The 25526-nt window shown below is 39.3% G+C and overlaps 1 protein-coding gene across 1 annotated transcript in view; it reads left to right on the forward strand.

The window, feature by feature from the left end:
- The first annotated feature begins 1645 nt into the window (after nt 1–1645).
- Nucleotides 1646–25526, forward strand: part of XRCC4 (X-ray repair cross complementing 4) — a 147786-nt gene continuing 123905 nt past the window's right edge. Inside the window, exons 1-4 of the mRNA XM_041426662.1 lie at nt 1646–1822; nt 13518–13718; nt 15678–15829; nt 18650–18837. Coding sequence (XP_041282596.1) covers nt 13657–13718; nt 15678–15829; nt 18650–18837 — 402 coding nt within the window. The 5' untranslated portion in view covers nt 1646–1822; nt 13518–13656. The remainder of the gene's footprint in view (nt 1823–13517; nt 13719–15677; nt 15830–18649; nt 18838–25526) is intronic.

Raw genomic sequence — 25526 nt, forward strand, 5'->3', positions numbered from 1 at the left:
GCGCCCTCAGCGCGCCGGGGCGCGGGCACGGCCGCCATTGGCTGGCGGCGCCGCGGGGCGCCGCGATTGGTCGGCGCGGGCGGCGCGGGGCGGGACGGAGGGGCGGACGCGGCGTTGATTGGCTGGCGGGGCGCAGGCGGAAGTGGCGGCGCGGGAGGTAGGTCGGGCGGCCCGCCCCGCGCGCGGCGGCTCGGGCGGGACTGAGGGGAGCGCGGGGGGAGGGGCTGTCCCGGTGTGGGGATAACCGGGATAACCGGGATCAGCCCTGCACTGACCCCCCACCGGCACTGAGAGGAGCGAGGGGAGCCCCGACCGTGTCCCGGTGTGGGACATCCGGGATAGCCGGCATAACGGGGCTCAATCCTTTACTGACGCTTCACCGGCACTGAGGGGAGCGGGGGGAGCCCTGATCACGTCCCCGTGTGGGGACAGCCGGGATCACCGGGATAACAGGGATCAGCCCCTCACTGACCCCTCACCGGGCCATGGGGGCCGCGTGTCTTTTGTGAGACGCAAAAAAAAAAAAACCCAAAAAACCAAAAAAGCAAACCAACAACAACAAAAACGAGAAAAGCCCCCACAAACAAAAACATACAAGAAACCCCGAAACAATTGGTTCTTTTGGTGTGTTTTTTTGGTGGTTTTTTTTGGATTTTTCATTGTTATTCGGCTCCCAGCGCTGTTGTCTCGCGTCCCTTCAGGCGTGAGCCACTGGCTACTGAAGTCTTAATAAAGAACGCTTTAATAACATAAAGAATGCCTTAATGAGGCAATAATTGGTTCTTTTGGTGTGTTTTTTGGTGGGTTTTTTCCGGTTTTTCATTGTTATTCGGCTCCCAGCGCTGTTGTCTCGCGTCCCTTCAGGCGTGAGCCACTGGCTACTGAAGTCTTAATAAAGAACGCTTTAATAACATAAAGAATGCCTTAATGAGGCTGTTATTTACTTAGGGGCTCTCTTACTGTTAATTCTGTTGTTGTATAGGGAGAACCCAGACTGTCTTCCCCTGGTCTGTTGTATTTTGGCTCTGTCCAATGTTTATTTCTCTTGGAGCTTTGCATCATATTTTCTGTAGCTGCACCTGCCCGAGAATTTCCAATGTTTTTTCCCTCCATGAGATTTTTTTGGGTTTTTTTTTGGGGTTTTTTTGTGTTTTTATTGTTGTTGTTTTGTTTTGTTTGTGTGTTTGTTTCTTACGGAGTAACCTTTGATGCTGTGAGAGCTCAGTAAAAAGAAGACATCACCAGTGTAGAAGAATTTCACAGTGATGACTTTGTGTTTAGGTGCCTGAGTGTTGCTGTCATAGCAAATGCCTGAAGTGTTATGAGGATTCTTCCTTATAAATGTGGTTTTATAAGCACCTACCTTCCCAAGGTGATGGGTTGGTTTTGGGATCTGTGTCATTCTCCCTGTTTCAGCACCAAATTCGTGCTGGTCTGCTGAGTGTGGGGTAGTTTTTCCTTTTTCCTTTGGTGAGGGTAAACAGATTTTTTTTCTTTTTTCCTCTCTAAAATGACATTTTGAGGTAACATTTGACATGCCTTGTGCAGCTGCTGTGGGAGGCCGGGGGGTGATGTACATGTATAAAATGCATTTATTCCATGGAATTGAGGCAGTGATTTACTGAAGCGCAGGACTTTGAGCTGAGTGAGACCTACACAGCCCACTTAAAATGCTGTTTGTGCCTTCTACAGAGCAGCTTCCTTAGCAGTAGTAGATTTGGTCGCTGTAAATTGACACATCTCTGTGAAATTGTTGTTTCAGATTCGTAATCACCAAAATTTACCTGGGATGTTACCAGCATGAGCAGGTTTAGAGTTTGAGGTGGCTTCTCTCGTGTGACTTTTTTCTGTCCTGTGGACTTCAGGTGCTGTGTTGATTCTGGATTTGTTCTGATTTTTCTCTAGATTGTTTAGTGACTATAAAGGTTCTTTCAATTGCAGATTTATCCATCTAACAGGTAGTCAGCATCTTGCTGTGTGCTCATTTTCTCACAACGTGTTCATACATCTTATTCCTGTCACTGAATTAAATTCACTGGATTGGTTTCTTTCCATCAGGTGTAAAGGTTTTGGATTTAAAAAAAAATCATTAAGTGCATAAAGACAATTCTAAAAATAGCCTCATTACCGTGGATAACTTTAATTTGAAGTGTTTGAATGATGTTACATTGAAGCATGTTTGTTAACAGAAATAAGTTGTTAGTATAATCATTGAGTACAGCCTCTGATGGCCAACATGACTGAAGACTTTAAAGGCAGTGATACTTTTGAACCTTTTTTTGTGCTTGTCGGAAATAGAGAGCAAAAACTGGTTGTTTTGCCTTCGTGGACTCACTTCTGGATGCTCAATGTCAATTAGAAACTCAAATTGAAAATATTCTGTAAGGTCCAGGGGGACTCCAGCTGTCAGTCCTTGTTCACACCATAGCCAAGCCTGCTTTCAGGTGGCCATCTAGCTTCCTCTAGTGTAGTTTTGTTTGCAAACATGCCCTTTTGTGATAGATTTATCACATTTTTTCTACTTTGATAGTTTCTGGCGAGCTCCCACCTGAAACCCATTGCAGATTTTTGCAAAAATTGCTCTTTGTTTACCCTAAACATTTAATTTCCAAGTGAGGTTTCCAACGCAAAAGGGAGCTTTTACTGATGGTGTGCTGTATTGAAATGATTTCAGGTGGACAATTTGCTGTGGTGGGAAAAATGCCATTTAAATACTTTATGGGACCCTTGGTGGCATAATTGAAAATATTGGTGCACCTGGCCTGGAAGTGTCTTCTGGGATACAGCTGTGATAGGCATGGGATATTGACTGGAATATCAGCTTTCAGATGGTGTTGTTCCAGTTTCCCTTGCACTTTTTTCCCCTCCTGATTAATATCTTGGCATGGAAAAGCAGCTCTGAGGAGCTGGGACAGCTTGGTTGGTGTTGTCTGCAGGAGTGGGCTGGGTAGGGACATCTTTCTGGTGAAAATCAGAAAATAAATAATAAATTCAAACACCTGCATTGATCTGCATAGCAATATTCAGATATTTAAATAAAAGCTTAGGATGAATACTGTTTTTTTGCTGTTAGGTCCCTTAAGAGCAGTGCTCATGGTCGTGGCTGTGTTTCCTGGTGTTGAGAAATACCTTAGTGGTGAAAGGTTTTCATACTGCTCAGTGGAGTAGAGCAAACCAAAGAATTTGTGTCTGTAATGAAAGGTAAAAAAGGTTTAACTTCTAGGCTGTTCCCAGATGCAGGAAGGATTACCACAAAACTGACAATTGCATATGGAAGCCTTGGTTTTTATCTTCTGTGTGTTTTACCTTTCCTCAGGAGGAGGAGGGTTGGAGGAAATGGTTTTACAAATATCACAGGTGGGTGACTGACATGACAGGTACATCCATGTAAATAAATTTCTCTGGTTAACACATCCATGTGTGTATATGAGGCGGAAAAAAACATTTAAAAATAAGTTACAAATGCATTTGGGATTTTTTTGAGAAATGCTGGTTTGAGTGACTGGCAAAAAGCTGATACTGCTTTTCTTTTCTTTGCCTTCTACGTGGTGCCCACATCTGTTATTCCTAGGATCTTCAAACACAGGGCATGAATGCTTATGAACTTATTTGCATTTTTGCTACTGCTACAAATTCACTCTGCTCTCAGTCTGGAGTAAAGAGGCGGTGGAACAGGAGGGGTGTGCATTTTGCAGGCAGACCTGTCCTGGGTAGATGGTGTTCTGTGTGCTGACAGTGGTAATCAGAGCGTGACATTTTGTTTGCTAGCACCATTTTGAAGGAAAAAAAAACCCAAAAAACAAACCTAACAGCAACCGAAAAACAAACCCCCATCTGCGTTTAGGTTTGGCCCCTCTTTCTCTTAATTTCTGTGCCTCTGCCTGTCACCTACAGAAGTGCACATGGTACTCACTGTGGTAGGATGGATCACAATAGATGTGAAAGGAGTTTGCAGCTGTTTGAGCAGAAATGAACCTTATTTTTTATGTCAGGGGTGCTTTAGCCTGGTATTTTAACCACACATTTAATATAAAGTTACTGCACAGGGTGACGTGTGGTGGGGAGTGTTCCTACTGCAGTGGGACCTTAAAATTTCTGCTTTTCCTGGCAGATTTCATGTGTATACAAACGATGGACTGATGCAAAGGGTACGCCATCACTTAGCAAGACACTCCAGATTGTAAAAACGCTCAAGGTGAGGTGGCCTCGCTGCAGAAACAGTGATGCTGTGCCTGAAACCTGTGACCCCAGTGCCTTTCTGACACAGACAATCCCTGCTGCTGGTGTGCAGCAGCGCTGGATGCTTTACAATGCTCTGTTTTGACCAAAACCCATCCATTTCTGTAGAGATGAGATAATTTAGGTGGTTTTCTATGCTGCGTGTTGGCTTCATTAAAGCAGTATAGTAAATATTTGCTGTGTGCTCGTGAGTGTGCTGTGGGCCTTGCAGGGTCACTTGCTGTTTTGTTTCAATGCCTGTTTCTGATGTCCTCGTTATCTTGCAGTGCCACTTGAGGATGAGAAATTTTAATCCCTAACTCTTGTCACCTAGGGCTTAGCAGGAGGTGGAGAATGTTTTTCAGGGGTTGTGTTAGAGCTCGGGAGCCCCAGATGAAAAAGCAGCACACGTCCTTGAGTGAGTGGAACCACCCAGAGCTGAGGGTCAGATTTTCAAGGACTCAAAACCATTATCTGATTCTTCAAGGTTAGTAGGATGCAGCTATGATTTCTTCACTGTTACATTTGGCAGAAATGTAATGTAGTGCTTGCTGATGTGGGGAAAGCATAAAATTGTGCATAAATTCTGAACCAACATCACTAAATAACCAAGATTCCAATTTAGACAGCTGTCATACAATAACATTAAATGCTTCTTGAAATCACTTATTTTCCCACCAGAATGAATATTTTCTCTAGTTGTATCCCTGACTTGAGCTGTGTCCCTTTCCTGGGCTAGGAAACAATGGCCTTCATCTCTTGCTCTTTGTAATCACTATCTTGTGGATCTCAGTCTTCCCCACATCCTTCTCCTCTGTGTATGAGATGAAAAAAGGGAAAGGAGGCAAAAACCTCCCGTGAATTTGAATATTATTCACAGAACGTAGTATCTGATAGTGTAAATGGTAAGGACTGCTGTCCAAGACTCACTGAATTATGTATGGTGCTACGTTGACACAAGCTAAGGTGAAATTTAGGAGATGATTACTGAACAAATTACTGTTGTTTGCTAATCTAACACAGTCAAATCTGATCAACACTAAAGACATGTCTCACAGGAAAAGTTCCAATTGGAAAAAAACAATCATTAAGTGTGTGCCTTGAGCAAGGGCCTCTGGTGCTACTGCTTTCTAAGGTGTACTGGTGATTGCACAAAACATTTTTTGATGAAATTGCCCAAATTTACAAAGCTTGGAAAAGCATTGGAATATTAATGCATCTGCTCTGCAGACTGCTAGGTGGCTTTTCTGGGGAGGGATGTCCTCCAGCAGAGCAGACAGCTAGAGCACAGATTGTAAAATAAACAGAGATAAAGGGAGATTGATCAGATGTGACTTTTAAGAGTGCAGAGACTGAGAACTTTTGTGCCCTTGATCTAGACATCAGCCAAATTGCTTGCTGTCTTGGGACATAAAAATTAATGCAACCAGAGGAAGAGTGAGGCTGTATATCCTATCACAGGCTGCAATTGTTGGGTTTTTTTTTAGTGTGTGTGGTTTGGATTTTTTTTTTTTTTTTTAATAAATGATTCAAATAATTATGAAAGAGATTGTTTGTTTACAGGTCTACAAAGGGGTTTTAGAGGCCACCCTTTTCAGTACAGAAGCTGGACAGGATAGAGAGAGCCTGGGGCTTTCCAAACTCTGTCAGCTGTGTCAGGCTTAGGGTGAAACCTCACAAAATCCTAGGGAGAGATTTGTGCTGACTGAGCCAAGCAGGGAAGCATCAGACTCTGTTGTGGAGGCTTATATTAAATTACTCCAGCTGTGAAAATTAACCTTAATTTTTAGAGTCCAGCACGCAGCAGGCACAGACTGGGAGATGGGGCAGAAATGTTAATTTCTCTGAAAGCTGACATGGAGGAAAATTGTTTTAGGAAGCAAGAGGCAGGGAACTAGCATTCTTGTGTGTCTTGGAAAGACAGTACTTGAGTAATGTGATCTCCTGAAGGCTGTATTAGAAGGAAGGGCTTTTTTTCCCTGTGCCTTGGTCAGAAAAGTCTATAGTTTAAAAATGTGTCTTATATTCTGTAATATATTTTTTACTCTTGTCTGTTGCAGGGTTTTTTTTTAATCAGCCCTGACTATCCTAAAACCAGATTTTTTTTCCTTGAAGTAAAGAGGTAGAGGAGGAATTTTTTAGTATGTAGTCTCAATTTGAGGTTCATGTTTTGAGCTTGATACTTTTGAGGGTGCAAAATAAATGAGGGCATTTGTAGCACTGAAAGAGAGGAAGATGCAGTGGCAGATTCTTTGTCTAAAACTGCACTGGAACACGTTGTTGGAGCTGTGGAGAGGTGACTCCTGTGTTCAAAGGCTGTTTTTTTATGCTCATATACCTGCATTATTTCAGGGCCATTGAGTTTGCTCGCTGTTGTGTGTTAGGTACTGATGTGCAGCTGCAGTTGGGAGCCAGAAACACGAAGGTGAAGTGCCCCCCAACATAAACTGAGACTTGTTTTTAAAATATTTATCCCTTCTGTGCTGTTTCTATGCTCCCACTCCCCATGTTTTATGTTGTCATTAACTTACCTGGGAAAGCAACAATTTACATCCTCAACACGGCACCCTGAGACCTCTGTGGTGTGCTTCACGTCTCTGCTTTGTTGTAATTTGAGTGTTAAGATCTCCGACTTGTGTCTGACTGGTTCAGTGCCAAAGCAGTTTTGTGCTGTATTTTACTAATGAGTTCTTAATTGCCCTCTCAGCTCAAGTCCCAGTGGCATTTTTGCACTGGTGTGCCCCTGCCGTGCCCTCATCTCAGCCTGCAGGTTTCTTTTCATGCCCCTGCAAGCATTCTTTAGGAGCTGTAAGGGAACACTAATACTGAAAGGCTGTTTTCCTAGAGTAGACCCCCTGCTTGGCATCAAGTGTCTTGGGTAAGGGTTAAAGTTTGAGTAGGGTTTTGTTCTTCTGTTTTTTTTGGTTTTTTTTTTCCCCAGTCCATAGTGAGAACCAAAAAAAAAATCCACCCAAAAAGCCCCACATGAAGGAGTGAAAGAGTCATGAAAATTGCTTAGAAAAGCAGTGAGCTGATGAGTCTTGAGAGGCTTTATTTTTTTTTTAATGTATAAAACTTGTGATGCTGAAAGTAAAAGTGACTCCTGTGAGGCTCTTTGTGCCCTTTTCCCTGTCCAAATGTGGTTTGTAGCACAAACCAGTAGATTTGTAAGTGCTGGTTGAGAGTGTAGAGTGAGTGGCTTCTGAATTTTGTGTGGAACTGTGCCCTTATTTATTTTATCTATTTTTAATTTTTTTTTTAAACAAATCTACTTGTTTGCTCATAGCTTGGTGAGGTTGTGGGATTTGTGTCCCACGTCCCCTCCTTGTTAAAATCTTGGCACGTGTCATGATAGGGACTGCTGCTTCTGCCCTGCTTTGGTTTGTCAGATGTGGATTGTCACAAAGCCTGAGTTAAACCCATGCTGAACCTGTGCCCATGTGTGGAAACAGCTGAAATTGGTGCTCAATGTATGTCTTTTTGCCTTGTCTTCAAACTCAGCCTAATCCATCAGTAGAGTAATTAATGTTCAATGCCAAGTAATAAACATAGCTGGATAAAGAGCTGCAAAATTGAAATCTAGCTGCATTGAAAGTGAATGTCTCAGTTCTTTGTGGATTGTTCTTGTCTTGTGAATTATTTTTCTCTGAGGGTCAGGTGAAGCAAAATGAATTGCATTTTTTAAATTAATAAATTTAAGCCATGTGAGCTCTTTGTTTTTGGGGAGTTTAGTGTTGCATTTTCTAATAGATAAATAGCAGATGGAAAGAAAAAAACGTAATAAAACTTTAAGTGAAGACTGGGTAATGCAGGAATTTTCTTCAAAGAAAATGCCTGAGGAAACTGTTTAGTAAGATAAAGCAATTTGGAGCCTAGGCCTATTTTTTATTATTAATTTGACAGGGACGGGAAATTAAAATAATCCATCTCTTTGAAAAGTCTTGGGTGTAGAGGTGGGAGGAGAAAAAGATATGTAAGCCTTCATATTTATACCTGCCCTTGTCCCACTGAAGTGGCAGCATTTGGTGAAACTTGTTTTTCCAGGTTACTGGGCTCAATTTTTCAAAACTCCTCAGAAAATCCTACATACAGAATTACATACATCTGTATCTGTCTGACACTGATTCCTTCGTTTCATTTATCCTTGTGTCAGACTGGGTGCTCTTGCCTGTGGATCTCTTGTGGATTTGACAGTACTAAATTTATTTGACTTTAAAAAGAAGAAAAAAGGGGAAAAATAGCAGAAAAAATAAAATTTAGTGGAATCCATTGCTCAGTGATATTAAGTCAGTCATTTAGAGAAACACATCAGACTGAGTGGAATTGTATAGGTCTGTGTGGGGACTGAAAAATAGAAAACAAAGGAAATCTGTGCGACAGATTTGTATTGAATATCCTGATAATATTTAATCCTAAAGAAGGCAGTGTTTTGGAAAACAGATGATACCTCAGCCAGACTACGTTGTTATCCAAATATACATCAAAAACACATATGTATCGGGGTATTTTTGGATGGACGAAGGGTAATTAAAACATGCTGCTTTTTTTTTGTTTTTCCTCCCCCCAAAAATTTCCTCAACTTTGCTATCCTCAAATGGATGATACCAAGGTACTGAAAACTGCAGAGATGCTTTTAAAAATATGACTAAGAGACTTGGAATTCCCAAATCTTTGTTCTTACTGGCTGTATACATTGGGCTCAAAGGTTGTGTCTGGCCCAACTTCCTTTTTCTCTTTTTTATCTGCGAAACATACAGCAATTTTAGTGCTGTCTTTTCAGAGAAATTATGCAGAAAATTATATATATTTGGAATGTGTGTCTTTTTAAAATTTTTTTTTGAGGAGGAAGTTAATTATTTCTCTTAATAAGTACCCTGTGGTTTTCAAGTGAAGGCACTGTGCCACCACTGGCTTTGGTAGGACCTTGGAAAGCCAGGGTGTCCTGCTGCCAAGTTAGAGCTATAAAGTATTTGTTGGGACTTGCATCTTCCAGAAGCAGCACAGAAAGGGAGTCTGGGTCTCTGAGGCACGCCTTGCTGACTTTTCATCCCAGATCTATCCTCTGCAGGCTGGGCTGGTTGTTGCCTTTGATCTTTGCTGCCTTCCACATGCACTTTTTAGTAGAACTTCACTACTACAATTCACTTTTTCAACAGGAAACATGATAGTTGCCTGACTTAATTTTATTTTTATTTCTTTTGTAGGTTTATAACATTCAGTTAGTGTAAGCTGGTTTATCTGTGCATATCAGAAAGTGAGGATTTGCTGTTAGTTTTGGGAAGAATTGTTACAAAACGGGTGAGAAAGAAGGGTCTGCCCCTTTTATAAATCTGTCTGCATACTCCCTTACTTGCTAGTATATACTAGTATAATTGCCCACTTTGCTGTTTATTTTAATACACTGAAGGCCTTTTTTTTTAACCTTATTATAGCTTAATGTAGATGGTTGTGAGTGAGCTTGGCAAGGCTGGATGCCTGCAGTGGGTAGTGGGTTAGGCCTGAGACTTCAAGAGGATGAAAGACACCAGGGTGGGCTTTGCCTCCAGGCTACAATTAAGATCAAGGCTTGTTAGTAAGATTCCTACTATAAAGGTTGTTGACTGTCTGCTTCCTTCTGTTTCTCCTCATTTTTCAGCTGGTGACTGTAGTAAATAAGCCTGACAAGGGTTGTTCCTTATCGTAGATTCCAGATCTTCTCTGGCAAATCTTCCATATCCTATTGTCCCATGGAGCCTGAAAAGCTCAGAACTAATTTGTTTTTGGTTTTTTGGTTTGGGGTTTCTTTTTTTTTTTGGGGGGGGTGGGGGGACATTCAATTGCACAAAAAAGCATGTGCATGTTTCCAATCGTTCTGTGGCTGCCATGAAGCAGTGGGAAGGCAAATGTGAGCCATGTGAGCCTCGACTCTGCAGTTGTGCCCGTGATCTCCTGATCAAATGTTGCCATGGAGCACTGAATTTCCTAAATGGCCCACTTACCCCTCTGCAAAAAGTTGGAAAGTCACTCTTCCTCATATCCAAGTGCTAATTTTTGGTCCGTTACTTTTATCTCTGAGACTGGTGAAATTGTAACCCGTGTGCTTTTGATACAGAGTAAAGTTAAACAAAAGAACAGCTAAATATTACTTAGGGTGCATGTAATACAAAAGTGTCTTAGCCCCCTAAATTGGATTAGGGAACAAAGCTCTTCCTAATTTTTTCTCTTCTTTGGCTCTCAGATTTATGTGTAACTTCCACATGAAGGTTATTATTGAATCATTCTTCAATGTCAAACATATATTGTGGACAGAGGGAGGATTATTGTGAGATGGGACAGGAAAGATGCTGTGTTATTTGTCTTCATGTTTGTTGACCTGTCATGTTCCTGCAAAAAGAAATGAGTAAAGAGGAAGTCCTTCTTGGATCAGTATTAGTTCTAAGATTAATGGAGTGAGAGTTGAGGTTTTTGTCAGGTATTTTAATGTTCTTACTCCTGAAATATTGGAGTTAATGGAATTTTCAATTAACACCAGAGAATATCAATTTATATGAAATATATCACTGGAAATATGCATAAATATAGGCATTATCTTATTTCCTTCTGTTAGAAAATGTGGTAATAGCTAGTTTTAATCTTTAAAAGCAATCTTGAGCTTTTCTTGACTGGTTTAAATCTCCAATTATCTACTTAGGAGTATATGCAGCGTCCTGAATAGTACCTCTTCTCTGATTATGAATTTACTATTAACTTTCTTCTGATTATTAGGTTATGATCTGTAGTTTGGGCAGTATCAGAAGGAACCAAACTTTAATAGCAGCGTGTCTTCTCTTCTGAACTCCCTGTGGATAGCTCCCATTTTTCCTCAGCAAGAAAGCACTTAGGTTAATTGCTCCATTTCAAAGACATAGTAGCTCTTTCTGGTCTCTAAGTAGCCTTCCAAGCATAGCTGCTGAGGTTTGGAACACCTGCAGCCCAGCCAATTTGGGAGAGAAAAAAAAAAAAAAAAGCCATTAGTCTGCATGAGGAAAAAAAAGAAAAAAATGAAGTGCTGAAGTTCAGAATATTATCAATGATGCTGTGTTGGAGCAGCCTGAAAGATTTGGCTTTTGGTCTATGCCTGGTGCTGTCCAAAACAACATATAAAAATCTTTGTGGGCCCATTTTAAGAGTGTCTTGTTCATTCAGAAGGGCCTGTGTGCACTGTTTGTTCCGAGGGCAGAGGCACCAGCCAACAGCTGATTCCTCCTCAGAGGGAAACATCGCCTAATGGTGATCACAGGAGCCAAAGACCACGGGGACAAAGTGCTAAAGATAAACAGCTCAATCCCCGACTGTTCAAAGGCCTCAATAAAGCCTCTGATTTACACATTTGGGGTGGGACCCCGCTGTCCCCACCTGCAGGCTGGCCCTGGGGCCCTGGCGTGGAGAGGGGCTGGTGCTGCGGCCCCCAGGGATGGAACACTGCCTTTCTGTGACCCCAGCCCCAAAACTCCTCTGCAGCTTTGCTGTGTCATGACCAGAGAAGGAAGAAAAAATTGACTGCTCTCATTTTGTGGTGAATGGGAAGAGCCCACAGGGGCTGGGTGCTGAATGGCACTTGAGGGTGCTCCTCTGGTCTGATGGACTCTGAGGGGCTTTTTAGGCTGCCATAATGCGAGGCTGGTTCCAGTAATTTGGGTAGCAGTAAAAATATGGTCTACTTTTACCATATGATTGTATTTTACTTTGTTTTAACAAGCTTCACCAACAGCTGGACTGTTAAATTGTGACACTCCAGAAATTCAGGGGGCTGCTTTAACCTTTCTGAGCATTAACACAGTTCCTACCTTTCTACCCCAAATATGTGAAAGTGAAAATAAGGTTTCACCTCTCCTTTATAGTTTTGTCTTTCTTTGATAATGAAATTTTTACCTGTCAGAAGTATTTGAACTGTGAAATGTCACACAAGCTTGACACATTGAAAGCTGATGGGGTGATGAATTTAGTGAGTAGGTGGGTGTCTTGGGACAGGTTAGTTTCAGGAGATTGTTTTATTTCATCTCTTGAAATACAGAGCAATACATTTTTTTTTGGGAAATACAGTGCTGTACATCTGTTATTAAGATTTACCTTTAGAATGAACGAAGTGCATGCAGTCACCTTATAGTTGAATGAGTAAGGAATATGCCCTCACTTATTGTCTGTATTTTTAATTTCTTTAGTGGTAACTGCTAGTTGTTAAATAAGTAGGGAACTCCTTTGCTGTTTTTGCTGTATTCATGCTTGAACTGTGTGTGGTTTATCCATTTACTGAACACTGCAGTCAACTCTGTGTTTTCAGGACATAAAAGGGATAAGGGAAAAAGGGATTTGGATTTTTAGTTTGTTGTTGTAATTGTTTTGCTTTCAAAAAATCAGTAGGGTACAATATTACTGTTTGCAGTGATGTTTTTTGTACTGTGTAGGGCACACTAATTTTCATTAATGCATTTTTCCCCTCCTCTTGAAGAGAACTATATAATAGGCATTGTATACAGCCCGGAGTCCTTGAGCTTTTGCTGATGGGTTGGAAGGGTTGAGTGCTTTGGAGATGGAGTCTGGCTGAGCTCTGCTTACAGAGGCAGATCCTAAAGATGGAGTAATAACTAATATACTCCTTTCAAAAGGCTAGTGAGCACTGGGGAGGAGATGAAAGCTGGGAGAAAAAAAGTATCTTCCTTTTATGCATTCTTGGAAAATGCTTTTTTTCAGAACTGCACAATAACGTGGAAAAGCAGGAAAACTGTATTTTCCATTTGTTTCGATGTTCAGGGTATTATTCTTGGTTATGTCACCTCATTCTGTTGAGGTTGTGTTTTACCACAGGGGTACCAATTGTGTTGTCTAAACAGAACTTTCATTTTTAGCTGTGCTACGTCACTGTAATGAAATACTGATGTGTGCATGGGAAACCAGTGTCTCTGTATCAAATGAATTTAGTCTCAGTCCTCAGAGACCTTGTTAGTGCATCTTTAAATAAATAAACAGGCTTCTTTCCTCTGCTACTCTTGACCTCACTTTTTCTGACAGACACTTCATTTGCTTTATCGTTATATAAATAGAAAATGTAATTCTTTTGCTTTGTTTTCTGTTATAAAAAGTCTGGGTTGATAAGAAAGCCTCTAGTGCAGGTATTTTTCACTGAATGCTGCTCTACTTTGTGATAAAAATCACATAAAACAAGCAAAACCTTCCTGTTGAACTACACATATATGCATCAGTGCCCTGTGTGCTGTCTGGGTTGCCTGCTACTGCTTTACAGTCTTTAACTGAAATACTTCTAAAAACATTGTCTTTCATAGGAGGACTTCTATGAAAATATTTCAGGAGAAGCTGTGTTTTTCCATAATTAACAAGAAGCAAAAGGGCATCTGGCACGCAGAGGAGAGTGTATGCATGTATGCTTGTGGTAAACAGGCAAAAAGAAATTAAAGGAGGCTGATGATCTTGAAAAGAAAAGGTGCCTGTTTATTAAGTGCAAGAACAGAGGACGAGGCCTCAAGGTAAGCTTAAGGCCTATGCAACCTGCCAGAAGTAATATTAACAATCTTTTTGCAACAAGGTGTTTCTCCGGACCTAAGTGGGGAGTGCACAGCACCAGGGTTTTTAAAGTCTCTGAAAGGTGCAGGATTGGTGCATTTTCAATCCACGTGTTAATTGGTCCTTTTCCAGACTGTTGGTCGGTCCATAAAATGGTGCATTTCTGCCCAATCATTCTGGAATTCTGAGGCTCCACTGGTCTTCCAGTCATAGTTCATATTAATGTTGTCATCACATGAGGTAACCCTCTGGAACATTCCCTCACCCAGACTTCACCACCCCCTCTCTGCTGGGCATACATTCATATTACAGTACATTCAACTCTGCAACCCATTACTTCATAACTTATTACATTAATTAAGTATAACAATCTATTACATTAATTAACAATTTAAAATGAGATTACATCATTAACAATTCATTAACTTGCCTATGAAAGTCAACTTTATTTATAACATACTTGAGGATTCTTGTGTTTCCTGCCCTGTGCTCATTACTGACCCATGGCTAGGCAGTTAGTGCCCCACAAATATTTAAAATGCCTTAATTTCTGGAGTCACTAATTGCAAAGGCATTGTTCCAGCTGTCCACCCCCAAATATTTAATTTTTTGGTTCTTGCTTACAGGTGCATAGACATGCTGTAGATTTTCTGAAGTGGCTAGCTGGTTAGTGATGGAACTAGAAAACTTTTTTTTTTCTTTTTTTTTCCTTTTAAACCAAGATTAATTTTTCAATTTATGTTTTGGTAACGTTTTAGTTTCTGTTGCATTTTCAGGGAATAGAAAGTTGGAGTATGACATCTGTAATAGTAAATGCAGTGGTGGTTTAGAGATGTAAATACTAAAGCTTTATGCTTGAAAACTAGTGCTTAAATTCATATATTTTGCTGCTTTTGAATGCTATCCACTTGTCTGGGCAAGGGAGAGGCATTTTGAAATGTTATTGGGTGCAGACTTGAGCAAGGGTTAGGAACAGTTCAGTCAATTGCAGTTAAATATGCTCCTCCTAATCTGAAAATGCCAGTTTTTGGGGAAGCCAAGGTAGTTAAATCTGTACCTAGATTTATTTTTCAATGTCCAGGAGCAAAGAAAAAGCTTCCTTCTACTCTTGCTTGGAGAGCAAAGTCCCTTCAGGGCCTGAACTGTTCCTAGTAATGATTATTTACTGCTGCACTTCAGATGGAAACCTCCATAGAGCATTTAATCCCTGCCCAAGCACCATTGTACTTAGTGTCGTTTAAATTTAAATGCCTCATCTGGATTTTTCCTCCTTTACCATGCTATTTTTAGTCTGTGAGTGACCATGTAGCCTTTTCTCAGTCACTTCACTTAGGTTGTGTATAAATACATGGGATTCTTGAGAAGATCTTAGGTCAAGCACAGGTTGCCAAGTTGCTTTGCCAAAGAGCAAAAATACTCACTGTAACATCATATATTTTGTTCTCTGCAGAATCCAGTGCTTAAGATACTTCCTTTGAGTTGCTGGCATTTGCTACACCCTCTGCTTTGCTGTGGAGCTTCGTGGCAGCTTTCAGGTGGCAGTCTTCCAGATGAATATTGATTATTTTGAATTATGTTAAATATTCTGCACTTGGGGTGATAGCAGACTGAGTTAAAAACAGACCCCTGGGGAATTGCTTGACTGTAGTAATTTCCTGTCCCTCAGCTTCCTGACAGCTTCTTAATTTGAGGCTATTCAGATATGTGTAATTGTTGGCACTGAAACCTAACTTATTATAATCCAGTTTCCTGTTTAAAGTATCACCAGTTCTCTGACAAAATGAATCTGGGGAGGAAAGTAGAATGAAATTGCAAGCACGTTTGTATTTGTATATTCCCCACATATACAACTCCCAATCTAGTTATGTAAAGCTGTTAATCACCCCAGTGGTTATAACAAGATTATCTTGCTTTTTAAACAGGTGGGAGAAGAAGATGGAGACGACTTTGAACAGAATTCATCCAGTTTCTGATCCAGAAGCAACCTATTTTCTACAGGTGTCATGGGAAAAGGATTTAGGCACTGGCTTTGGTTTACTTCTTAGTGATTGTCAGTGTGCCTGGACTGGGACAGGTAATGGAAGGAAAAATGCATTAATATCAATTATTACTGCTTTTAATTGCTCCTTTTAAAACACTTTCTAAGCTGTGTCTCACAATTTTTATGGAAATTTCGTGGGCATTTTGTCCCCAGTGATGGAGGAGGTAGGGTTCATGATCTGGGATGGGCCACAGAACTTTGAAGTCTGGAGATGTTGTGTGTCAAAGCTAAAACTAATTCATTCAGTACATGGATATGCAATGTTTTGTTCTTTCTCAAGAATGTATAATTTTTTGGAGTGATGCTGAAGTAACACTTCTGCGTCTTCTCCAGATTCTCAAACAAATGTGTATGCAAAGTTCCATTTGCAAATTGGAGTCCATAAAGGCTTTAATTGCAGATGTATTTTAAGTATTTTTGTGGAATTTAAATAGCCAAAGGTAGCTGTATTTCATGGTGAAATTAATATTTTTGGGAAGGAAAACGGACAATAAATTATGAGCAGGAAAAACTTAGCCTGTGGGATTTTTTTCCCCAAACCTCAGTAAGAGGATGGGTCTTTGCATATGTGCATGATTCTCTCATTCATGCCCAGTGGAAAAAGTACTTGAGAAATGTCAAATACTTGATCAAAAGCCCTTTTCTCAGTAACAAAAATATTTCAAAGGGAGGAGAGAATTATGTATTTTGAGCAAATTGTAGACAAAGCCATTTTCTGGACTCCTTGTCTGAATTATAAGATAAATCTGTGTAGTTCCTTTCTTCCTTCCTTCTCCTTATCCAGTGGGTGTTGTTCCTACTCAGTTCCTACACAAGCCAAGCATTCATATAGGTCTGAGATGAGATAAATGTAAATCAAAATCAACACGCAAATTAAATCTGCTCTTCCATTTTCCTTTTAACATTTCAAACACTCCATCAATCAGGACTCCCTGCACAAATGTACATGTAAAAATACTTGTATTCCGTTCCTGATTCCTGGTAATGAAAGGTTTTTCTTTCTTGGCTTGACAAGAGTGAAGTCAAGTTATTTTGAAAACAAAAAAAAAGGGTGTTAACACTGATAAATACTGTTTTTTCTTTTTGAAGGATCTTCTCCTTCTTAGGTGACTTCAAAATCCCCAGTTTAGAATTCACAAAAAGATGATTCTTATTTTTTTAAGCCTCTATAGTTGGGTGTGTATAGAAAAAATAGGTAGACACAGTTCTCATTTTGTTCAGTTCCTGCATCTGGTAGAATGGAGGACAATGATTTTCCAAAATAGAGGGCAGTGAAAGCAGGATGACCTCACTCCATGAAAAAGGAAAGAAAGAAACACACTACAGTTCTGCTGTGAGCTTTGGGTGCTCATCCTGAGGAAAGTTTTTTTCTGTTCTGGAAGAATCTGATCCCTTTCTAAAAAATTCTTACTGAATTTCTAGTCCCTTGAATAATTTCATTGGGGTTGGTGTTGTTGTGCATGAGGCTTTCCTACTGCACTGACCTGTCTTTTCATTCAACAAAACATTTTGGTCACTTTTATAGAGTTATTACATCAATTTTGAGACTGCTTCCATTTTAAATTCAAAACCTGGAGGGAGGGAAAGCAACGGTCAGAATATTCTTGCTGTGGGAAATCCCTTTTGGGTTTCTCATGCTGTGCATTATTTTCCTTGGCAAGACCTACCAGGGAGAGAGTGAGAGTTGCTGATGGAGTTGTCTTTTATGGGTTTAGTATGTTTAATGTGATGATGAAATGTGTTAGGAGAGAGGGAAAACAGTGAACGTTGCAGGGGAGGAGAAGCACACAAATATTGCTATGTAATCTAGTGTGTTACCTTGGTATTGGGTTAAAGAAATAAATCTGTGAGGATTTATCCATATCATATTTTCCTAATGATCGATCAGTTCTGCTGCTTTGAAATCATACAGGAATATGCAGCATATACAAGGAAAAACAACCTAAAAGCCAACAAACCCACAGTGCTCTATTGCAGTATTTTAATGTCTTTCTTTTTATGGCTTTCTTACTGTTATTAAAAGTTTATCTTCTCAGTATTGAAATCACTGTTCCAGACAAGCACTTCCTTTGTAAATATTTCAAACTCACTGTTTTCTACCCCTCTTTGCCTCACACTGCACAGGATTCCACATTTCACATTTCACTCTGTTTTGGGTGACTTCAGGCAACTAGAATTGTGGATCAGTAGCTATAGGAAATAAACAACTTTCAGATGGGAAAAAAAGGGGACAGAACTTCTGAAAACCGCAGTATTTCTGCTACATTTCCACAAGTGGAAGCAACATAACAATATGTGTTTAAAGGAAGAATAATCTCTTAATATTTCACTGAATCACAGAATTACAGAATGCCTTGGGTGGGAAGGGACCTTAAAGGTCAACTAGTCAGTGTTTGTCTGTATATATATATATATATATATTTTTTTTTTTTTTTTAAATTGTATATATAAAAATAGATATATACTTTAAGATATATATAGTAAATATATATATAATACGTGCACTGTTTATATAAATGGCAAATAGATATTCTATATATTACATATATTTATATATTATAATATAATATAGAATATATTTATATATTATATTTATATATTACATATTATTTTATATTATAATAGTATATATTATAATATATATTTATATCAATACATAATATAAATCTATATTATATATAATGTATTATTATATATTATAATAGTATTTATTTTAATATCTATAATATATTTATATCCCAGTATTTTATATACATAAATGTATATTAATAGATGCTTTGTATGTAATCTATAATACACACACTTGTTCCCACACATATGAATATTTATTCCTCACATGTCTTTTTCTGGTAGTGTCTGAATCAGACATTTGTAGGGAGGCTGATGACATAGAAATGAACAGAGAAAAATATGTGGAAGAGCTGAGGAAAGCACTGATAGCTGGAGAAGAGTCAGCTGGCAAATACAACTTTGTGATTTCAAGAGATGGGCAGAATAAGGCCTGTCACTTCTCCTATGAAAGGAACCTGAAAGATGGCTCTGTAAGTACATAAATGTTTAAATTTAACTATTTAACCGTGAGAATGAAATACATTTTTGTATTTTGTCATGGTCTTTAAAATCAGATGTGTGATACTCACTCCAGGTTGAATGAGTGTTGTGAGCTCTTGCATGGGCCAAGCTAGAAAGAAAGTGGGTGCATTGGGATGGATGCTGCTCTTTTCAAGTTGTAGCCTCCTGTGCACTTTTGTTTTCCTTGTTTCTTCATCCTCTCCCTGTACAACTCACCTAAATTAGGAAAAAATAAAATTTAGGCAAGATAATTTTCAAATGCTGAAACATTGTTTTAAAAATAAGATTTTAACTACTTTAGATATTTTGGAATCTAAGGCTGAAATTGTTGTATTAAATTGCAAATGGGAAAGTGGTTCCATGCTGCTTGCTTGGCTGCAAAGGAAAGGACCTTCTTAAAACAGGAAAGAAACCTGTATTATCTGTATCTGTAGATACTTCTGGAGATTTCAGGTTGTGCTTTGCTGTGTTAAAACTTTTCTAAAGAATAACCTAACTTTTAAGGTGAATATCCCAGTTTGTACTCCTTTTGTTTTTTTATTCTTTTACCTGCCCTGTTCCTTGTGCAGTATAGAACATTTCAGCTGAGTTTGGCTCTTGAGGAGACAAAAGTTAGGGCATGTAAGTCTGCCAGTCTGCATTATAAGTATTTCTGTGAATTTACCCAAGGCCATACTGACCCTAAACCTTGTGAGCTGTTTGATTGTTCACAAAGATCTTGAAAGTTTAGGACCAAACTGTACTCAGAAATTGAGAACAGTAAGGTTAAGGATCTTTTTTTTTTTTTCTGTTTCTGCTGTATGTCACACATGTTCTATGTACAGGCCAGATTAAATACATTCTGTATTTTTAATAAGTGAAAACATCCTCGTGTTTGTGGGGTCACCTAATACATGTTTCCATCAATTAAGGCTTATGAGAAATTTAACTTGTATGGAAACAACTTCATGTCAATTTGGGAAAATAATAGTCTGGCCAAAGAAATTGAAAATACAAAGAACCTTGATTCCTCTGTATGCTTTAAACTTTGGGTGTTGAAATAATGTTTTTAGATAAGATAGGATTTCTTGTGTGAAAGTGCACTTTTTTTTCCTCCCTCTGTACTAAACTAATGCCTAAATAAAATTGCCAAAGCAATTACATAGAATTAAAGAATAGAATTAGGTATTAGAAATAGCTTTCAGGTGTGTAAAAGATTATGTTCCAAATGTTTTTCAAACTCTCTGTGGAAGTATTTGTGATCTCTCTCTTTCAATACCACATTAGGAAATTAATTCCTGGACTCTGTACATCCAGCAGGCTGATACTCAGCTAAATGTAAATTTAGTGCAGAGGAAGCCTGGAGAAACTCCTCTGCAGCTTAAGCATGACTTAAACTCAGTGCTTATCTATTATCAGTTGAATAATTAACACTTTTTAGTAAAAAAAAAAAATGCAGAAACTTCTGAAATGCATTGTTACACTTTGAGCTACAAAATGCTTATTAATCCGTGTAAGTATATTGCAAAATCTTTTCATGGAATTGGTATATAGGTGCTTGAGAGTGTAGTCTTAAAAAATCAATAGCATGCCTTGCCTTATTTCTTTAGAAATAAATGCATGCTTAGATACACAAAATCAATTATTTTAATTATTTTTAATTGCACCTGCCTCGAACATGATGCTGATCACCAGCAGTCACCTGTGCCCAGTAATTTCCAGAGCTGAGCTCTGTCATAGTTCTCCATCCCACGTGGGACTAATGACTGGCAAATCCCTGATTTGCCATCCTGATTTATTGTTTTCATGGCTGCACCAAACCGTGGTATTTGAAATAAGTTTTACCTTCTTTGTAGCATCTTGCTAAAGCTCTGCTTCCATAAAGTCTAAAATAAAAATTATTTTATTTTGGCACATAAAAATTATGTACCAGAACTGTGTTGGGTGGTCTGTAGAAGTGCAAATAAAAATAACAGGGTGATGTTAAGCAAAGGAAAACATAGGTATATTACTGGGAAATGCTTTCTGATATGGAAAATTGTTTTACTGCCCAGGTGTTTTCTGGAGGAATTGGTGGCAGCCCCATTGTGCCCCTTGCTTTGAAAGGGACTGGAATGAAAAATGCATTGTAATTATCTGCATTGCCAGTGTAGTCCATTTGATGACTTAACGAGGTGTTTGATTCACCTGAATGAACAAAAAGGTTCCTTCCATGAACTGCAAAAGGATGTTACACCTGCTCCTGCACTGCTTTGATGGAATGAAACCAAACCTCTGTCTTCATATAATTTTAAAATTGTTTATAATCATCACTATGTAATAATGATGTATATTACATGTATATGATGTATATGTAAGGTTTATGTAATGGATGAGTGCTGATGGATTGGGTTTTGAATGGATGGAAAACTTCCCTAAGTCATGAAGAATTCCTGTCTGATTTAGAGGGAGCACAGTGTAACATGTTTGTTTTGTAGTGCCTGTAATGCTTAGAAGTAACAGAATAAGAAAAATAATTTATCTTAAGGAATGTCTGTAAGGGTTTTAGTACTTGTTTACCTTGAAATGTTGGTCGGGAGAGATAATGATGTCTGTGCTTTAGAAACACTGGTTCTGGCTGTGCCTCAGGATGTGCAGCTGAGCCTAAGAAGTTGTGCCTTTAAAAATCCCGGCGCCTTTGGTGAAAATCCCGATGGGTTCAGTGAAAATCCCGATGTGTTTTTGCGAGAATTCCAACGCACTTGGTGAAAATCCCGGCGTGTTTGTGATTTACCTCCCTCAGGACAGGTGGCTCTCTGCCTTTGGGAGCCGTGTCTGGGGTGCCTGGGGTGTCGGGAAGGACCCTGGAATAACAATGTCTGTGGAGCACAGTGGGAATTGTGTGCGGATCCAGCTGCAGCCCCGGACGGGCCACACACACGGAGACCCCGGCGAGGGGCCGGGGAGGCTGGTCCAGCTCAACTGCTGCCACCTAAACAAACACCAGCCACAGAGGCAGTGATTTAGTGCTTGATCTAAGTAGGTGACCACTGGGAAGTAAATCTTTCCAAGTGCTTCGGCGAGTCACTCCACATATAATAAATAATGGAAATCCGGCAAGCTCTTTCTTTTTTTTTTTTCTTTTTTCTTTTCTTCGTGGCTGGCAATTAAATAGACTAAATAGCCTTTGATAAACAGCTATTTGAGTGCTAGCAGTCTCTTTTTTTACAGTAATGTGACAGGCTCTGGGGGTTTTTTTCCCCCCCTTGCCTTTTGCTTAAGTTTGTAAACAGGGAGGGTAAGAGCTTAACAAATTCCACCTTAGATGCAGCACTGTTGCTAATTAGGATGATGGAAGAGATGCTGTTATTTGTCTCCCCTGTTTCCTGTGGCTGCTTTTCCCTGGTCGGGCCTGTGAGTTCATTATAAGTTTACTAAAAGTTGAAAAAAAAAGCTGGAGAAGCTTGTGCTAACCAAAACTTTTCACAGCATGCTAACTGAGAGAAATGCAGTTGGTAGAGCTCTTTGTGCTGTCCAAACTATCTTGGTTCAAGGTCTGAGTAGTTACTTTGCTCCAAGCCACTGAGGATGTGTTGTTTGGTTAGCAAAGGTCACTGAGAGTTCAGGTTGTTTCCCAGGCAATTCCACCAGCTGAGGAGAGAGGAAGATGAAATGATTAATCCTTAGGTCAGTGTGAAAGTAATGACTCTCATATCGCTTAATGTCTCTGTACTTCAGGACCTGAGAGCGGACGCTTGAATGGATTTCGTGGAAGCCCATTTTAGAAATAGCTGGCTTCTAATGTACCTTATGTATTAGAAACATTAAGTGTTATCTTGTAAGTAATCTCAGAATTCTGAGTGCCACATGATTTTCCCTATCTCACCTCGGGTGTGCCTTCAGATATTTCAGGTACACTGGAAATGTGGTGCATCACTTCTGTGGCCTTGAGGTAAGAAAAAAACATTTCTGAAAGAATGATTCCCTACCACATTAGTGGGTGTACAAGGTGTGACAGAAGTCCTGGTGAATTCAGTAATTAAGCCATCCTTAGCTATTAGATTATGTATTTGATTGCTTGTTCTGATAAGCAGTAGTTCGGAGAAATTAATTTAAAATACTGATAATTTATGCCTTTAAAACTGGTATTGTTGAAAAAGTAAGATTCAGACACTGTGATTAATAAATTCTCCTAAGTTTTTCTCAACCTGTTAGGATGTGTGTATTTCACTAGACCTATCCAGATGGACAAAAATGGTAGTTTAGTTGCTTTAAGACCTACTGTAAGTTACACTATAAAGGGCATCTTTATATTTCTTGAGTACAATGAGAGTCTAAACATATTTCAAGTATACGTAACATGTTCATAAAATAACAGATCTGGATTTGTGCAAGAAAAATTGTCAGTTATTCTTTCTCCCTCTTGGTTTTATTGTATTTTCTCTCCTACTCTCCTCTCGATTCTTTCAGATTTTCCCTTTTTGGAATACCTGCTGAGCATTTCAAATCCCTATGTGGACATCAAGGCTTGCTTTCATTTGCAAATGCTTTCCTTTTAGGAGGAAGAAATCTTTAAATCATGGCATATTGGCAAGCTTTAGTTTCCCAAACACAAATTACAGAGGACAGTAGGTGCTCTGGAAAAGAGATTACTGTGTGTGGGCTCTAAACCTTCACTGCAAGACCCCAGTCCTGTATTTTCTGTGAGGATGAGCAGCTGCCAGGGCCTGAAAACCAGTGAGAATCTCACTAGTGTTTTCTCTTCAGAAACTCTCTCACCTCTCACAGCTCCAGAGGAAGCATTCATCTTTCTACCTGCAAAGGCACAGGAGAGCTCTCAACCTCATCTTAACTCTTAGGTTCACTAAAATAGCGCCTTTTCCAGTATAAAATATCGAATGGATATGTTTAAACCCTCAGAGCAACTTCAATACCTCTATTACTTCTGCTGCAGTTACAGAAGATGTCTTGAAATGTAAGAAAATGGCAAATTCAGCATGTCCTGCATTTGTTAAAAAGTGACAGTTATGGAAATATCACGGGGTGATGGGATGAAGAAATAAGGGAGCTGCAGAGTGTGCGGTGAGGAAAGTGTTACACTTCCCGTTGATTTCTTTCCTTAAGATGCAGTGATTTGAAATACATGTATCTCTGGTTTTCCACTGTGAAGTCACTGTATTAGTAGTCCACACATACAAACAAAATTTTCTTTGAACAGTGAAGGCAAGTCCCTAATTTCCATGTCCAGTGAGGAGAGCAAGGTCAGATCTTCTTCTGGTGGAACAGCACTACCATAAGTTTACTTATGTAAAGTTATGGTTCCCTAAAAGCCCTGTGAGGTGTTGTGCCTGCCCATAGCATTTGACAGAATGCTAATTACTGCCTGTTACATGTCAGTATGTGGAATGAGTGTTTTTATCATGAGGACAAAGCCTAAGCATCTCTGAGTTTTAAAATTTGAAGCCGCGTTGCACATGGATTTGGAGCGGGTGAGTGAAACATTCAACCAGAATTGTTCTGAAATATTTTAGTCTCACTGGAAAATGTGGTTCTCTTGCAAAAAATATGTTTCCAAGAAAGACAGGTACATCACACAATGTCAAGAGTAGGTTGCTGGGTAGTATCATTCCAGGAAAAAGCTCTTCCACAGGAGATTATTTGTTTCGTTATCCTTTCTTGTTCCTCTCAGGTACCTCTGCAAATAATGCCTGACATTTCATTTAAAATTAGATGTCAACTGCTTTGTTGAGTACAAAGTGGAACTGTTTTTTTTTTTTTATTTTTGGAACCCATGCTTTGTTGAGTACAAAGTGTAACTGGTTTTTTTCTTATTTTTGGAACCCAAATCCTAGTCTTTCTGCATGTGTTTTTCTCAGATAAGTCTTAAGCTTTGGGGTTTTTTAAGAGTTTGAGGTACTGTTTTTTGTTCTGTTCATAAAAGCACATTGTCTTTTCAGTGTGTGAATAATACCTGTAGGTTATTAGCTTAACACAGATTTGTAACAGAACATTGTCAATACTCTTAGGGTTTGAAGAGGTGCCAAAAACTGGGATTTGGAAGCAGTCAAGTTTTTTTTATACTAGTTCTTTGCTCATTTAATTGATGGCTGCACATCTTGCAAAACAACGGGAGATTTATTTCCATTAATTTACACCGAACTTGTTGCCTTGCAGTTGTGTTTCCTACTTGTTCAATTCCAGCTGGAATGAGAATTTGTTGTTCTATATAGATAATCCATCCTGGGAACATCAGGGATGAATTTATGAATTTTGCTGTGTAGTTGCAATGAACCTGACTGTACTGTTTCAGTCTGTCCTGGGTCTGTATTATTCTCCTCTCAGCTGAATCACTCTCAGGAAAAATAAAAACAAGAGGAGGATTTATCTAATGGAGCTTTTAGTGACTAACACTAGCTTTCAGTCTGTCCTGAGTCTGTATTATTCTCTCAGCTGAATCACTCTCAGGAAAAATAAAAACAAGAGGAGGATTTATCTAATGGAGCTTTTAGTGACTAACACTAGTGATTACCAAGTTTTGATTTAGGTGAGAGGTCTAAGCCTGAGGTGATGTGGGGAAGGTACATAGTTAAGGAAAAATGTGATCTTGTCTAGCCTTTACAAGCACTGTTTTATTTCCAATTTTGGTGAGGTTTTTTGGTTGGTTTTTTTTTTTTTTGGGGTTTTTTTTTTTTTTTTTAAT

This window comes from Onychostruthus taczanowskii, unplaced genomic scaffold (assembly GCF_017590055.1).
Source record: "Onychostruthus taczanowskii isolate IOZ18803 unplaced genomic scaffold, ASM1759005v1 scaffold92, whole genome shotgun sequence".
In the NCBI taxonomy this organism is placed as follows: Eukaryota; Metazoa; Chordata; class Aves; order Passeriformes; family Passeridae; genus Onychostruthus; species Onychostruthus taczanowskii.